The sequence below is a fragment of the Bombina bombina genome, chromosome 7 (genome assembly GCF_027579735.1).
Source record: "Bombina bombina isolate aBomBom1 chromosome 7, aBomBom1.pri, whole genome shotgun sequence".
Classification (NCBI taxonomy): Eukaryota; Metazoa; Chordata; class Amphibia; order Anura; family Bombinatoridae; genus Bombina; species Bombina bombina.
In genome coordinates, this window is record NC_069505.1 from 497,762,212 (window position 1) to 497,776,167 (window position 13,956).

At 37.8% G+C, this 13,956-nt stretch overlaps 1 protein-coding gene across 1 annotated transcript in view; it reads right to left on the minus strand.

Moving 5' to 3' along the window:
• Positions 1–274: 274 nt before the first annotated feature.
• The window catches only part of LOC128666862 (cytochrome P450 2A4), a 65,415-nt gene continuing 51,733 nt past the window's right edge, over positions 275–13,956 (minus strand). The window contains exons 6-10 of the mRNA XM_053721663.1: positions 8,295–8,471; positions 8,034–8,175; positions 7,341–7,528; positions 4,546–4,687; positions 275–1,174 (exon numbers count right to left, since the gene is read on the minus strand). Coding sequence (XP_053577638.1) covers positions 993–1,174; positions 4,546–4,687; positions 7,341–7,528; positions 8,034–8,175; positions 8,295–8,471 — 831 coding nt within the window. The 3' untranslated portion in view covers positions 275–992. The remainder of the gene's footprint in view (positions 1,175–4,545; positions 4,688–7,340; positions 7,529–8,033; positions 8,176–8,294; positions 8,472–13,956) is intronic.

Genomic DNA, 13,956 nt, shown 5'->3' on the forward strand with positions numbered 1-13,956 from the left:
TCCAACAGGGATAGTTCAAGGCTCTTAGGATAGAGCCTTGTATAATTATATAGTTATCTCACCACACATATGTAAATATGCCATTAAAAAAAATTAATCCTGATTAGTGTAAGTGGAATTACTTAATGGCAGATAACTGGTATTTAAGGAAAAGCCTGACAAAGGTATAATCACCGACCTGGTATATAAGGGGCTGTTTCACATTCTTTGACAATAATACTAATATTTGTAACTGAGCTGACAATCCTGGATTAAATAGACACTCTATAATGCATTTAGGATACAAACACCCAAAAGGGGGTATTTTAATATTAATTTATTCTACTTACCATAATAAAAGTGGAACATGATTGGAATGATTATTTAAAGGTAGGTTAACAATGCAGTAATACAACAGGAAAAAGCAGCTGGATACATGGATGTATAGTAGCATATATCAGTGGCAGTAAGTGTGGTACTTATGTCATGGTATAGATCACGTCAGTTTGTCACCAAGAATATTGTGCATAGTCCCACAGACACCATGACCAAGTGGATTTACATAAAAACTGTACACAGGAGGCTTAGAAAATGGTGCATGGTCTAAACACAACAAAATAAAAGTAAACCAATATCAATATACAGACAACATTTTGGTTAATTTTACTTTTGTTTAATAAATTCAATTTACTAATTGTACAAGAAATGTTCTAACATTTTATTGTTCTTGTGGATTTTTTTTATAGATAAGAAGTCATATTCTATTTTAAGTGTTAAGCTATTTTTGTTAGCTAGAGAAATAAATGATTTCATCTTTCAAATATTAAAAAATAATGTTATATACTTGAGCTAAACTATATGTAGATATTGGTAGTAAAAAAACAATAGATAAAAACCCTAAGCACTTATATGTACATTATAATTATAGGTTGTATCAATTAATTTGTTTTCTGGGTAACATTATTAGTCCATCCATAATCCTAATGTAACGGACTACCAAATATGGTTGGACATCAACGAGGAACAACGTACATTGTGTAGTCACGAGGTCTTGTTGCGTTAGTATTAGGTTCTGGGGTGATTTCAATGTCTTCTACATTCATTGTGGTTTTCAGTGTGAACTTCTGCAAAATAGTTGTAAGGAAGAGAAAGATCTCCATACGTGCCAGGGCTTCCCCAGCACAAGCACGTTTTCCTGGAGTGAGAATGAAGCCACATCAAAACAATTTAAAATAAACATTTAGCCAATAAGAACATCCTTTTTTTCAGTGATAGTACAACATTTTTATGATATGTGTTTAAAGTCTACAGCCATCTCACCTCCCAAAACTGCTTCTTAAAGTCTATCTTTCCACCATTGCAGATGGTTGGTGCTAGACTGCATGTCCAGCCCCCCACCAGCAAGACCTTTTTAATTGATGGGTGGTAGCCATTCAATTGTAGTACTGCTCACCCCATAGGTTTAGATATAAATATCAAAGGCACATGAAAGCCAAAATTAAACTTTCATGATTCAGATAGAACATATATATATATACTATGCAAAAAAGGCAGCACTCACTGGTCATTTATAAGTAAAATTTAGCTTTTAATAATACAAAAAGTTAAAATCTTGGGAAAAACATGACGTTTCGATGCCTAACTGGCATCTTTTTCAAATGTCCCAAAAGGTAAATCCAAAGTGGTCACACCAGCTATGTGGTGTTCCCCATGAGAGCATAAAACTACTGGCTGAATGTGTTATATTTATACAAGTCATAGCTGACATTGAGGCTGTGTTCAGCTGTGGATAATCACTTGCAAATCTGATCAGCTGGTTCCGTTCCCACCCACAAGCTTTATACTTCATTGTGCTGTTAGTTGAGCAACTGCATGGCTAACTTGCATATGTGGGAGTGATCTGCACCAGAGTAGTGTACAATGATCTTGCGATGTTTTCAGGTGTCATTATACACGCCCACTTGTCTCTGCTGTGAGTGAAACTTCACCAAACAAAGGGATATTAGGTGAAGTTTCACTCACAGCAGAGACAAGTGGGCGTGTATAATGACACCTGAAAACATCGCAAGATCATTGGACACTACTCCGGTGCAGATCACTCCCACATATGCAAATTAGCCATGCAGTTGCTCAACTAACAGCACAATGAAGTATAAAGCTTGTGGGTGGGAACGGAACCAGCTGATCAGATTTGCAAGTGATTATCCACAGCTGAACACAGCCTCAATGTCAGCTATGACTTGTATAAATATAACACATTCAGCCAGTAGTTTTATGCTCTCATGGGGAACACCACATAGCTGGTGTGACCACTTTGGATTTACCTTTTGGGACATTTGAAAAAGATGCCAGTTAGGCATCGAAACATCATGTTTTTCCCAAGATTTTAACTTTTTGTATTATTAAAAGCTAAATTTTACTTATAAATGACCAGTGAGTGCTGCCTTTTTTGCATAGTACATACTGTTTTGACATTGCACCCTGGCAGCTGCTACTAAATATATGGTGTGCATTCCTACACAGGACTTTGCTTTATGTATATATATATATATATATATATATATATACAGGGAGTGCAGAATTATTAGGCAAGTTGTATTTTTGAGGATTAATTTTATTATTGAACAACAACCATGTTCTCAATGAACCCAAAAAACTCATTAATATCAAAGCTGAATAATTTTTGGAAGTAGTTTTTAGTTTGTTTTTAGTTTTAGCTATTTTAGGGGGATATCTGTGTGTGCAGGTGACTATTACTGTGCATAATTATTAGGCAACTTAACAAAAAACAAATAATTACCCATTTCAATTATTTATTTTTACCAGTGAAACCAATATAACATCTCAACATTCACAAATATACATTTCTGACATTTGAAAACAAAACAAAAACAAATCAGTGACCAATATAGCCACCTTTCTTTGCAAGGACACTCAAAAGCCTGCCATCCATGGATTCTGTCAGTGTTTTGATCTGTTCACCATCAACATTGCGTGCAGCAGCAACCACAGCCTCCCAGACACTGTTCAGAGAGGTGTACTGTTTTCCCTCCTTGTAAATCTCACATTTGATGATGGACCACAGGTTCTCAATGGGGTTCAGATCAGGTGAACAAGGAGGCCATGTCATTAGATTTTCTTCTTTTATACCCTTTCTTGCCAGCCACGCTGTGGAGTACTTGGACGCGTGTGATGGAGCATTGTCCTGCATGAAAATCATGTTTTTCTTGAAGGATGCAGACTTCTTCCTGTACCACTGCTTGAAGAAGGTGTCTTCCAGAAACTGGCAGTAGGACTGGGAGTTGAGCTTGACTCCATCCTCAACCCGAAAAGGCCCCACAAGCTCATCTTTGATGATACCAGCCCAAACCAGTACTCCACCTCCACCTTGCTGGTGTCTGAGTCGGACTGGAGCTCTCTGCCCTTTACCAATCCAGCCACGGGCCCATCCATCTGGCCCATCAAGACTCACTCTCATTTCATCAGTCCATAAAACCTTAGAAAAATCAGTCTTGAGATATTTCTTGGCCCAGTCTTGACGTTTCAGCTTGTGTGTCTTGTTCAGTGGTGGTCGTCTTTCAGCCTTTCTTACCTTGGCCATGTCTCTGAGTATTGCACACCTTGTGCTTTTGGGCACTCCAGTGATGTTGCAGCTCTGAAATATGGCCAAACTGGTGGCAAGTGACATCTTGGCAGCTGCACGCTTGACTTTTCTCAGTTCATGGGCAGTTATTTTGCACCTTGGTTTTTCCACACGCTTCTTGCGACCCTGTTGACTATTTTGAATGAAACGCTTGATTGTTTGATGATAACGCTTCAGAAGCTTTGCAATTTTAAGAGTGCTGCATCCCTCTGCAAGATATCTCACTATTTTTGACTTTTCTGAGCCTGTCAAGTCCTTCTTTTGACCCATTTTGCCAAAGGAAAGGAAGTTGCCTAATAATTATGCACACCTGATATAGGGTGTTGATGTCATTAGACCACACCCCTTCTCATTACAGAGATGCACATCACCTAATATGCTTAATTGGTAGTAGGCTTTCGAGCCTATACAGCTTGGAGTAAGACAACATGCATAAAGAGGATGATGTGGTCAAAATACTCATTTGCCTAATAATTCTGCACTCCCTGTATACACACAGTATATAACAATCTCATTTTCTGTTATCAAATCAACATCTTTGTCCTTCAAACATTTGTTTCTTTCCATGAGAGCATACTAAGATAGGCTCAGGAGCGTCCATTTGTCTAGAGCATTATATGTGCAACATTGTTATAAACATTGTTGCAAATAAATTCCTCTCCTTAAGAAAGAGCTACATTTCAACAAAGGATCACGAAGATAAAGAGGTCAGATTGATGATAAAAATAAATTGTAAAGTTTATGTCCATCATGTTCCAAATCTAACCAGATAAAACACCCACCAATGGAATTTTAACCCATATTTCTAGGGAGCACCTATAATCTTATTGTAGCTGCCTACAATTCTGTGACCAGTGTTCTATGACCATTTCTCAGAAAACAACAGCTACCAATCATCTGTGAATTTAACATAGGGTCGTTACCTAGAGAGAATGGAATGAAGGCGTCATATTTCTTAAAGCAGCCATGTTCATCAAGAAAGTGCCCAGGATCAAACTGATGAGGATTCTTGAAGTATTTGGGATCTTTCAAGACAGAGGTCAAAACAGGAAGCACAAGAGTACCCTAAAGAAAGAAAGGATTACTATACATCTTCAATTTGCTCTGCACTTCCATTGATGACTTATTTATGTGCTCAGTCCCTGCTAGGGTCAAAGTGCACTAATGACAGTGACATGTTTATGTGCTCAGTCCCTGCTAGGGTCAAAGTGCACTAATGACAGTGACATGTTTATGTGCTCAGTCCCTGCTAGGACTAAAGTGCACTAATGACAGTGACATGTTTATGTGCTCAGTCCCTGCTAGGACTAAAGCGTACTAATGACAGTGACATGTTTATGTGCTCAGTGCCTGCTAGGGCTAAAGTGCACTAATGACAGTGACATGTTTTTGTGCTCAGTCCCTGCTAGGGTCAAAGTGCACTAATGAGAATGACATGTTTATGTGCTCAGTCCCTGCTAGGACTAAAGTGTACTAATGACAGTGACATGTTTATGTGCTCCGTCTCTGCTAGGACTAAAGTGTACTAATGACAGTGACATGTTTATGGGCTCAGTCCCTGCTAGGACCACAGTGCACTAATGACACTGACATGTTTATGTGCTCAGTCTCTGCTAGGACCAAAGTGTACTAATGGCAGTGACATGTTTATGTGCTCAGTCTCTGCTAGGACCAAAGTGTACTAATGGCAGTGACATGTTTATGTGCTCAGTCCCTGCTAGGACTAAAGTGTACTAATGACAGTGACATGTTTATGGGCTCAGTCCCTGCTAGAACTAAAGTGTACTAATGACAGTGACATGTTTATGGGCTCAGTCCCTGCTAGGACTAAAGAGTACTAATGACAGTGACATGTTTATGGGCTCAGTCCCTGCTAGGACGAAAGTGTACTAATGACAGTGACATGTTTATGGGCTCAGTCCCTGCTAGGACTAAAGTGTACTAATGACAGTGACATGTCTATGTGCTCAGTGCCTGCTAGGACTAAAGTGTACTAATGACAGTGACATGTTTATGTGCTCAGTCTCTGCTAGGACTAAAGTGTATTAATGACAGTGACATGTTTATGTGCTCAGTCTCTGCTAGGACTAAAGTGTACTAATGACAGTGACATGTTTATGTGCTCAGTGTACTAATGACAGTGACATGTTTATGTGCTCAGTCTCTGCTAGGACTAAAGTGTACTAATGACAGTGACATGTTTATGTGCTCAGTGTACTAATGACAGTGACATGTTTATGTGCTCAGTCTCTGCTAGGACTAATGTGTACTAATGACAGTGACATGTTTATATGCTCAGTCTCTGCTAGGACTAAAGTGTACTAATGACAGTGACATGTTTATGTGCTCAGTCTCTGCTAGGACCAAAGTGTAATAATGACAGTGACATGTTTATGGGCTGAGTCCCTATTAGGACCACAATGTACTAATGATAGTGACATGTTTATGGGCTCAGTCCCTGCTAGGGTCAAAGTCTAATAATGATAGTTACATGTTTATGGGCTCAGTCCCTGCTAGGGTCAAAGTGTACTAATGACAGTGACATGTTTATGTGCTCAGTCTCTGCTAGGACTAAAGTGCACTAATGACAGTGACATGTTTATGTGCTCAGTCTCTGCTAGGACTAAAGTGTACTAATGACAGTGACATGTTTATGGGCTCTGTCCCTGCTAGGGTCAAAGTGTACTAATGACAGTTACATGTTTATGGGCTCAGTCCCTGCTAGGACTAAAGTGTACTAATGACAGTGACATGCTTATGGGCTCAGTCCCTGCTAGGACTAAAGTGTACTAATGACAGTGACAGGTTTATGGGCTCAGTTCCTGCTAGGACTAAAGTGCACTAATCACAGTGACATGTTTATGTGCTCAGTCTCTGCTAGGCCTAAAGTGTACTAATGACAGTGACATGTTTATGTGCTCAGTCCCTGCTAGGACTAAAGTGTACTAATTACAGTAACATGTTTATATGATCAGTCCCTGCTAGGACTAACGTGTATTAATGACAGTGACATGTTTATGGGTTTCAGTCCCTGCTAGGACTAAAGTGTATTAATGACAGTGACATGTTTATGGGCTCAGTCCCTGCTAGGACTAAAGTGTACTAATGACAGTGACATGTTTATAGGCTCAGTCCCTGCTAGGACTAAAATGCACTAATCACAGTGACATGTTTATGTGCTCAGTCCCTGATAGGACTAAAGTGTACTAATGACAGTGACATGTTTATGTGCTCAGTCCCTGCTAGGACTAAAGTGTACTAATGACAGTGACATGTTTATGGGCTCAGTCTCTGCTAGAATTAAAGTGTACTAATGACAGTGAAATGTTTATAGGCTCAGTCCCTGCTAGGACCACAGTTAACTTATGACAGTGACATGTTTTAAGGGTCAGTCCCTGCTAGGAACAAAGTGCAATAATGAAAGTGACATGTTTTGGACCAAAGTGCACTAATGACATTGAGATTTTTATGGGCTTAGTCCCTGTTAGGACTAAAGTCTAATAATGACAGTTACATGTTTATGGGCTCAATTTTTCCCTAGGAGCAAAGTGTTCTAATGACAGTTGCATTTTTATAGGCTCTGCTAGAATAAACATATTTGCCAATTTAAAGAACAACTTTGTAGTAACAGCCATTTCTTTTTCTAGTAAGACATCTCTAGGTGACGATTGTTCTCTAGACTAAACAAGGTAGCAGGTAACATGTTACTTATTCTGACCTTGGGAATATGATACCCTCTGAAGGTTGTGTCCTTGCTGGCTCCCCGAGGAAGCCCCAATGGGACAATATCAGCAAATCTCTGAAGCTCATGAGTCACAGCATCTGTGTAAGGCATTTTATTGCGATCCTCCATTGATGGGCACCGTTCCTGTCCTATAACACAATCTATCTCTTTGTGCATCTTCTCTGTTAGATAAATTAGAAAAAACAACAGCATGGTTACAATTCAAAACAAAACAAAGGGAATTAATCTAAATCAGTACTGTTTATACAATCTATTCTCATTGTGGTTAAAGGGACATGAAACCCAACAATTTTCTTTCATGATTCAGATAGAGCATTTAGTTTTAAACAACTTTCCAATTTACTTCTAATATCCCTTTTGCTTCATTTTCTTGGTGTCCTTTATTGAAGAAGCAGAAATGCACTACTGGGAGGTAGCTAAACTCATTGGTAAGCCAATAAGGCATGACATATATGTACAGCCACCAATCAGCAACTCCTTAGCCTAATTAGGTATTCTTTTCAACAAAGGATACAAAGAAAATGAAAGAATACAAGTACATTGAAAAGCTGTTTGAAATTGTATGCTCTAACTGAACAATGATAAAAAAAATGGAGTTCATGTCCCTTTAGGAAAGTCTATAATTAGACAATCACAACAGGAAAACCTTTATATGATAACGGTTACCTTGTATATCCGGGTACTTAAGCATGATCAAGAAGCCATATTTTAATGTTATACTTGAGGTCTCTGTCCCAGCAAAAAACAGATCATGAATGGTTCCAACTAGATTCTTGTTATGAAATTCTGTGTTGGGATTATTCTTCTCCTGTTAAATGTATAGAAATAGAATACAAAGATACAAACTTCCTTTCAGCCAAGTGAGCTCAATATAAAAGACCATGACAATTCTAAACACAAGAAGATCCACCTATATATTAAAATCACCTCATCCATCTTCAAGAGAAAACAGTCAATTAAGTCCCTGGGGCAGTTCTCATCCAGTGTTTCTCTATGATCTTTCACTGAATCCAACAAAAAATCCTTTATCTTTTGAAAACACTTGTAGATTTTCTGGTGAGGACCCGGCAGATACTGAGATAAACGTGGAAAGAAGTTGACAATCTGTAATCAGAGAGAGAGATAAAAAATGACCATAGAGTAACATAAAAAATTGTTGAAAGAAGTCCATCAAATTCAACCTTTACTTTTTTAGTTGCATATGTTTTGCTACTGTTTTATGAAGCTCTATTTTCCTAAGATATTGCTTGTCCCATAGCTTTCTTTGTAAGAAATCCACGTGACGAAAATGTAGTTTTGCTATCTGAAATTGTGCTGCTAGTGATGGAGTGTAGTGTAAGTAACAATGACCAATTAGATTGGTAAGAAACTATTTGGGTTTCATTTCCACATCAGTTAGCTGGCGAGCTTCAACTAGGAGCCAGGTCTCTCCTTTCATAGCTGTCTTCTGAGAGATCAGCGCCATGCGCACAATAAGATAAAGTCCGTGATAATCTGTGGGATCTTGTTCTGTCAGTGGGAAGCGGCAGGGAGTGACAAGGGAGCGTTCTGAGACCTGACCACAAACAACGGCGTGATCTAGAGGTAGCACCAGTCCATGAGTTTGTGTTTGTCTTATGTCTCTCTGTGTTTTAACCCATGGGTGTTTTCAGTGGTGGTTCTTGGTCATTAAACCACAACTGGGTGTTTTACTTGGCCGTCCAGGACACAAGGGTTGTGACCCTAACTGTCTGGATGCCCGCTGACTGATCTCTCCCAATAAGCAATGGCAAAAAGGTGATTAGGGCTAATCGTTCATGATAGGCAGGGACATTAAAGTAATCGTTAGGATTGGCTAGGGATAAGGAAAATAAGGTACCTCTTTTAAACATGGGTTTAGTACATAATAAGATACTTCCTTCCTGAGAGGATGTATTACTACACAGAGGATCTGAAGATAGCGGTGAAGCAGTTTTTGTCCACCAGGAATTTAAAATCCTCCAGGAGAGAGCTGACACTCATTCCAAACGGTAGGAGCAAAGCCGCGAGTTTGGTAAGGCTCAAGGAGGTATTCCAGCATTGGAAACATTTTAAGCAAAGTACTGTTTGTTATTTTGTTGTATTATAAACACAGACTTAATCCATTCATTGAACTCTTAGACACTACTAGCGATACTGATTTGGGATACTAGGCCTAGCCAATACAGTTTGACTTTGGACTTTTTAATTCTATATCAGTCATTATTCGAATTTTAACAGATTTATTTATACAAGGGAGACGTCCCTGTATAAATGTTTTAATATTGTCCTAGTAAATTTCATTTAACCAATTTGTGTGAAGTGTTTTTGAGATAAATTATCACTGTGTATATACTGACACTAGAGATCTATTGAAGGCTTTTGTAAAATTTTGAGATTAATCGTTTAAAGGTACACCTAACATCTATAGAGCTGTTTTTCTTATACATTTGCACTCTTCCAGCTCCACTTTGAAGCGTCTCCTTTTCTTTTGTCTTTGTGTAAACATTTAAATATCCTAACTTGGAGGTGTTAGGACTTTTTAAGGAAGGCTAGGAAGTTTTATTAATGGCGCTATCCCTTTAATAACCCCATGGTTTGTGTACTTGTACATACATAGTAAGAAACCCCTCTTAAATGAGTTTACACTAATTGGTTATATTTTATACTATTACAGTTATTGTTTTATTATTATTATTTGCTGAAAAGTTCTGTATTTTTTTCTGTCAGCCTGTTACATATTTATTTATTTATTGTACACAGAGAAGCTTTCTCATAGTTAATGGGACAGTCTAAACTTAGACATCTTAAAGTCTTATCTTAGATTAAGCTGCAAATATCCTCCTTTCTATATCATACAGCAGAACGGTAAAAAAGTAATTTTAAAATGAATATTGTTTCTGGCCTCTTTGAAATGGCTGTCAAGCTCCGCCCACTGATGACAAACCGTAACTGTTAGCTTGGATCACTGGGACTTAAAGGGACACTGAACCCAAATGTTTTCTTTTGTGGTTCAGATAGAGCATGCAATTTTAAGCAACTTTCTAATTTACTCCTATTAGCAAATATTCTTCATTCTCTTGGTATCTTTATTTGAAAAGCAAGAATGTAAGTTTAGATGCCGGACCATTTTTGGTGAACAACCTGGGTTGTTCTTGCTGATTGGTGTATAAATTCATCCACCAATAAACAAGTGCTGTCCAGGGTACTGGACTTTCTTTTTCAAATAAAGATAGCAAAAGAGCAAAGAAAAATTGATAATAGGGGTAAATTAGAAAGTTGCTTAAAATTGCATGCTCTATCTGAATCACGAAAGAAATAATGTGGGTTCAGTATCCCTTTAACAATGTTTTAAACTAATTTAATCTGCTCTTTTTTAGAGCTCCAGATTTGTGCCTCCTAGGATATTGTAAGCTTTTTTTCCCCCTACATGAGTGAAAGGCGGTAAGCTTCATGTGTGATTCAAGCTGAAAATATTCTGCTTAATAAAAAAAACCCACACATTTCTCTAATGAGAGACTGACCAGACAATCGAGAGCCACATTATGGCTGTTTTATGGTCTCCCTCTTATGACTTGTCTGACGTACCACTTGACAACTTAGACATGACTTTATATATTGATGGTAGCTTAAAAGTTATAAATGGCAGCAGAAAATCAGGATATGCATTGCTAGCTCCCTTTAAGATACTTTGAGGCTAGCACATTATCAGCTAATTACAATGCCCAGCTGTGGAATTGGTGGCCCTAATTTGTGCAAGAGGTCAAACTGTTAACATGTATCAAGACAGTAAATATGCAATTTGCGTAGTTCACTTAATAGGACAGAGGATTTCTTTTTAACTTGACCAGGCACTCAAATTGCAAGGAATTGCAAGCTTTCATTCTATTGGTTGATTTGAATTAGAACATGCTAATCAGCCAATAGGAATGCAAGGGTACCCTTATATAAAAGGCAGTGTTGGATCAGGTCCGCAAGACCTTTCTTAAATAGGGGCCCTTGTATTTATACCAATATTTGTAGCTGTATTTTCTTCTTTTTTAGAAAAACTTATCACTATAGATGTGTTATTTCATTTTAAACTACAAGTCTATATTCTTGTATTATTGTTATTATTATAGCGGTTTATTTTTGAATAATTGATACATATTTTTAACATTGCAATACGTTTTTTTTCACTAAAGTTGCAAGCGCAGTCCAATCTTTTGTCATATACTTTTGTCAATCGATTTGGATATATTTTGGGTGCTGGTGAAAGTGGGGATTAAAATAAGTCCAATCATGCCTGGGTATGGATAAGTGCTAAGAGGCTACCTGAAAAATGACAGCCACTTTAACTAAGGTATGGGGTGTTCAGTGTCTATTGATTGTTAATTCCGTCATGAAAAATAATATGACATAATTTTACATGTAGCAGGCACAATGGGCACTTGGTCTGTGTCCTTAGGACTAATATCATAAATTCAAGAGACATAACCTGTTCAGCCTGAGATAGTGTAAGCTCAACAGGGTTGTGTAAAAAATAGTATGCGATTGTAACACAATCAGACTTCATAATACTTACATCAAGAAATACACCAACTGAAAAGGATTATGGGAAATCTTCACAATATTTAATTTTAAATGGTCTGTTGTTTAATTACCCTTTTTTATATATATACCATCTACTTTTTATGTATTTCTTTGTCATTGTTTTTGCACTGTGACCCTTTTTGTCAGATAAAACTATAAGTTTAATCATATCTGTCTTTGCGCTCTAGAAACTGAATTCATGGCTTCCGTGGGCTTGGGATTAACGTTACTGAAGTGTTATTTTTATATATTTGTTTTTATTTAAGTGTTAATGCAATTGAAATTGAGTGCCAGTCCCAAAAAGCACTAAATAATAAACTTTTGGGTGGTGGCAGACACTAGAAGTTCCTGTTTGGGGAAGGTTAGGTTGTATTTGGTGGTTAATTGAGATGACTCGTAGGCCCTAAAGGAATTGGGAAATCCTGTGAGGTTAACCCTTTAGTGCCACACTCTCCCTGTTGTCACAGCTAGGCAAGTAGCATTGCTTGTGTCAAGAGATAAATATTTGTGAACTTAGAGGAATTAGGATACAGTAGCTGTAGGCCCTGTGTTGTTAACTGTTTATGCCTGCACTCTCCAGAATGCCATACTTGACAAATAGTTCTGTGTGTGACAAAATGGAGGCCGGTGCTGGCGTTTAGCCCTGAAAAGAATTGGATAGGGAAAGGGGCGCTGAATCAGCAATCTGGTTTAGGAAATCAGAACGATGTAAAATGCCAAATGGATAAAACAAATCGGAGGATGTTAAAAGATCTTATCTGTATAAATCACAATAGAAAAAACCTTAGAAGTGAAAGTTAAAAAATAGATAAAAATAAAAATTAAAAGGTGTAAAATTAAAAATGACAATATTTAACTGAAAGCTAATATGTAAATATTGTCATTTTTAATTTTACACCTTTTAATTTTTATTTTTATCTATTTTTTAACTTTCACTTCTAAGGTTTTTTCTATTGTGATTTATACAGATAAGATCTTTTAACATCCTCCGATTTGTTTTATCCATTTGGCATTTTACATCGTTCTGATTTCCTAAACCAGATTGCCCCTTTCCCTATCCAATTCTTTTCTTTTCTGAACCTTGGTGTGGTCAGTTGTGAGAAGACCACACTAGTGAAAGGAGGCTATATCTGGAGTGAGGTCAACTGTTCTATACTCCTTTTTCATTCTGGCGTTTAGTCCTGTCTGGAGTACATAGATTAGGTTTTGTTAACCTTGTGTTGTACACTAGTGCTACTGGGTAGAGGTGGTAATGGTTTTGAGGGTGACCACCCTTCTCTGTAACACTCCTGTTAACTCCCAACAGACTAAACCGACCCCAGGACTATTCTGTATATTTGGCCATAAACTTGTCTTTAATACCCCATAACATGACTGCTATTTGTTTGTAGTGCTAGGCATTTGGATCACTAATGCACCCCCAGGTGCTCTCTGTAATAAGTGGGAGGTGGATCCTACACCCGTTACCAAAATAGCATCACAATATCATGGGGATTAGTGGAAGGTATATTTCTGAGACAGGTTTAAAGCTAGAGCCTTGGACCCAACATCTGTAGGTCATCATCTTTCCCTTTGTTCTTCGCTTTAACCCCATTGGCTTTACTATGGTCCTGAGCTATCTTAAGGGGACGGGTTACAGACATCCCCTATCTTGATGGCCCATAATTCCTTTAATCGCTTTCCTTCCCTATTTCTCTAGTAACCAATAAATCACCTTCAATGGGGGGAATGTTATCTATTTTTTGTTATTAGTCTCTTGCTACTGTTTTATGAAACTCCTATTTCCTATGGTATGCTTGTCACGTAGCTTTATTTGTAGGAACCCCACTTGACATGAAATGTAGCCAAAAATGTAGTTTTGCTAGAGAGATTATTATTACTATTGTTTTTTGTTCTGCTATCTGTAATTTTGCCACCTCAGATAGTGATGCAGTGTGGTGTAACAATGACCAATTACATACATATCTCTTATCGAAAAATGTTTCTGGTATATAATTTGTGTCCTGCAGCAAGTGTGCAC